Here is a 2,847-nt window from a genome sequence, read left to right on the forward strand (position 1 = left end):
TACTTAATGAGTATCATGCTAGCATTACTATGGGTCCTGACCCGAGTCAATACTAATTTTAGGACCTAATTGAGGTATCTGTTTTTCGCGAAGATAATCTTGTTCATAAAAAGAAAACGTACAACAGCGTACAGCATCATGGAGCGGCGCTCCGGGGTTTCAATCCGTTCCTATGCAGCTGCAGTGGCCACCAGATTAGCATATGAAGGGGCCAGCGCTAGTGGTGTTGATGTACAACTTGAAATTGATGAAAGTGAGCGGGCTACAATACAGACAACACTTGACACTCGACCTATCAACACTAAGCGGAAATACGACGGCTACCAAAACGAGTTTGTGCAATGGTGCACCTCTCGCGGATTCCAAGATAAAGACACTGTGACCGGTGGAAAGCTACATTTGTTTCTGTCTAGCATGGTGATCGGGCGAAAGTCTAAGAAGAATGCTGAAAAAACCGTTGGAGGCTCCACTGTGTGTGGATATGTAAACGCACTTGTAGATCTGTACAACCAGCAGGTTACACTTCGTACAAACTCGAACCCACACCCGCGAACCACTGCTGTGAAGCAACTGATAAAAAATGTCCAGGCCACGACTACTCAAACCAAGAAAAAGAATTACGAGGACAGGGGAATTGGCTCATTGCTGGATGGCTATTCGTCGGTTCAGCAATTCCAACAAATTTGTGACGCCTTCCTAACACTCAATGACCTGCGAGGACGCGTCGCCTTCTTACTTTCTCATTTTGGATTGTTACGTGGCGAAAATGTTCGCGATTTAGAGTTTGCTGATATGTTCTCTCAGAAGTTGGATGGAGAGGGATACCAGACTTGTACAGCTCTCGTGCTTTTAATTCAACATGGAAAGACGAACACTTTCGGTAAGATGCAGCACGTTGGCTACATGCGGAACAAGGACGTACGCATTTGTCCAGTTGGCGCAGCCGCATTTTATTTTTTTCATCTTTTTCACGTAGATCGAGAGCCCTTCCCGTCCTTTGCTAAATCTCAAGACTGGTATGACTTGAAGTTTCTACGAGGACGTCAGCGGACAAAGGCTATCACTTACGATACACACAAAAAGAGCTACGAGGCCGTGTTCAAGCATTTGGGTCTATCATTTAACAAAAAAACGCATATCAATCGTCAGCAGGGAGTGCGGCAGCTCGAGTGCGCTGACGTAGACATTTCTCAGACTCGTCGGCATGGACGATGGGGAATGGATACATGCGAGGCCATATATGCGGCCCCACTAGCTCGAGAAGCAATGCGTGCTCTTTCTGGACACCCTCCTAAATCTCGTTTTTACTTCCTCGAACGTGCCTCAGTCGATCCACCGTTAGAGCTTCAGCGGCTAGTATTTCCTGAAGTCGAACATTGCCAAAAGCAGATCTTAGATGGAAATTGGGAAGACAATCTGGCTGCTCGTGGATTTCTTGACTTGCTTCTGCACCTTCGCGTTGTTCTGCTTCAAGACTGTGCTGTGTTGCTCGACGACCTTCCTGCCCAGTTTCAACAAACTTCGCTTTTTGGCGAAAAATTTCAACTGTTTCGTACGCAAGCGCTGGCTGGAGCGGCAAGCGCTACAGCTCCTATTCAAATGCAACTCCAAAATGCAATGCCATTGCTTTCAACACAAATATCTACACAACATGCAGCAGTGATGCAAAAATTAGAGACTCGCCATAACGAGATTACGCAACTTTTAGCACAAACAAACAATAACCTCACCTCATTATTACAAGGAGACATGGCATTCCGTCTTGTACCTATTGATAACGCAAGCGCGAGTGTCACTAGCACCAACATAAATCTTGATACAGCCGAGTCTGCTCACAGCCAACAGTCAGTTCCATACCGTTCTTCCAGTGGAGTTACTCACGAACCTACCATTAGTGACGCACAGCGGTATTCTATGAGCAGAGGTGTCAGCACTGTACGCGAGCTCTGGACTGAATGGCACGTCGGTCTGTCTAATCGGCCATCAATTGAGTCGCTAGAGAAAAAATACGGGCGAAAATGGCGGCTATCATCAAAAGAATCCAAGTTTTACTCTCGCAGACACTGTGTGATCAAGTACGTACGCTTCTTAATAAACCAAGGCTCCACAGTTGAGAGTGCGCTCAATATTGCCGAAGCTGAGAAGGGAACAAGAAGCATTGATGCGTTCTCGAAGCACTTAAGCAAAAGAAAAATATCGTGAATATTAGTCTGCATAATAACAATCATTTTCAAAGCACAGTCAAAACATGTTCCCGTACTAAGTTTGCGCTCAACCATTATCGGCTCGCTGTTCTTTGTGGAAGAACTTGCTTCTTACTAGCGTCGTACAACAATAAGCTCCATACATCTGCAGTACAAAAAGAAAAACAATCGTCATTAATGTATGTCACTGTGTGTCAATACGTGTAACGTTTCGTATTGCACGAAGTTACCATTTCAAACCTGAGTCAGCGGCCTTCGTGTCGGAGCAAAATGATGGAGTATGAGGATCTGAAGTGCCTTCACATCCGTTAGCAATTCGGATACCGGGAACCTGAGAACTGTAGACGCTTCTGCGTGGCTCAAACCGAGCGTGCGGCTGCAATGCGGCCGCTAATGCTTGGCTTCGGTGCTCTTGAAGTTAAGGCAGCTCCTCATCGGCTCATACACTGGTATTGAGACCTTTGCGCTAATTGGGGCTTCTTCGTGGTTGTATCTCGCGGCTGCTTCGGCGTCAAGTGACGCACTGGCTCAGTGGCTGGAGTTTTGTTCTGTCCGAAGTGCTTGGGAGAGAATCGTACTTTGAGCCAATAAAAATGCTCTATTAAGGTCATGACCTTTCTCTGATATCTTTAAGATATCAGCC

At 46.1% G+C, this 2,847-nt stretch overlaps 1 protein-coding gene across 1 annotated transcript; it reads left to right on the forward strand.

Moving 5' to 3' along the window:
- Positions 1-138: 138 nt before the first annotated feature.
- PPTG_19435 (hypothetical protein) lies at positions 139-2,202 on the forward strand (the record flags this gene model as incomplete). The annotated part of the gene is made up of 1 exon (XM_008917884.1): positions 139-2,202. The coding sequence occupies one exon, from the start codon at positions 139-141 to the stop codon at positions 2,200-2,202; it is 2,064 nt and encodes a 687-aa protein (XP_008916132.1).
- Between the last annotated feature and the right edge of the window lie 645 nt (positions 2,203-2,847).

The sequence above is a fragment of the Phytophthora parasitica genome (assembly GCF_000247585.1).
Source record: "Phytophthora parasitica INRA-310 unplaced genomic scaffold supercont2.120, whole genome shotgun sequence".
In the NCBI taxonomy this organism is placed as follows: Eukaryota; Oomycota; class Peronosporomycetes; order Peronosporales; family Peronosporaceae; genus Phytophthora; species Phytophthora nicotianae.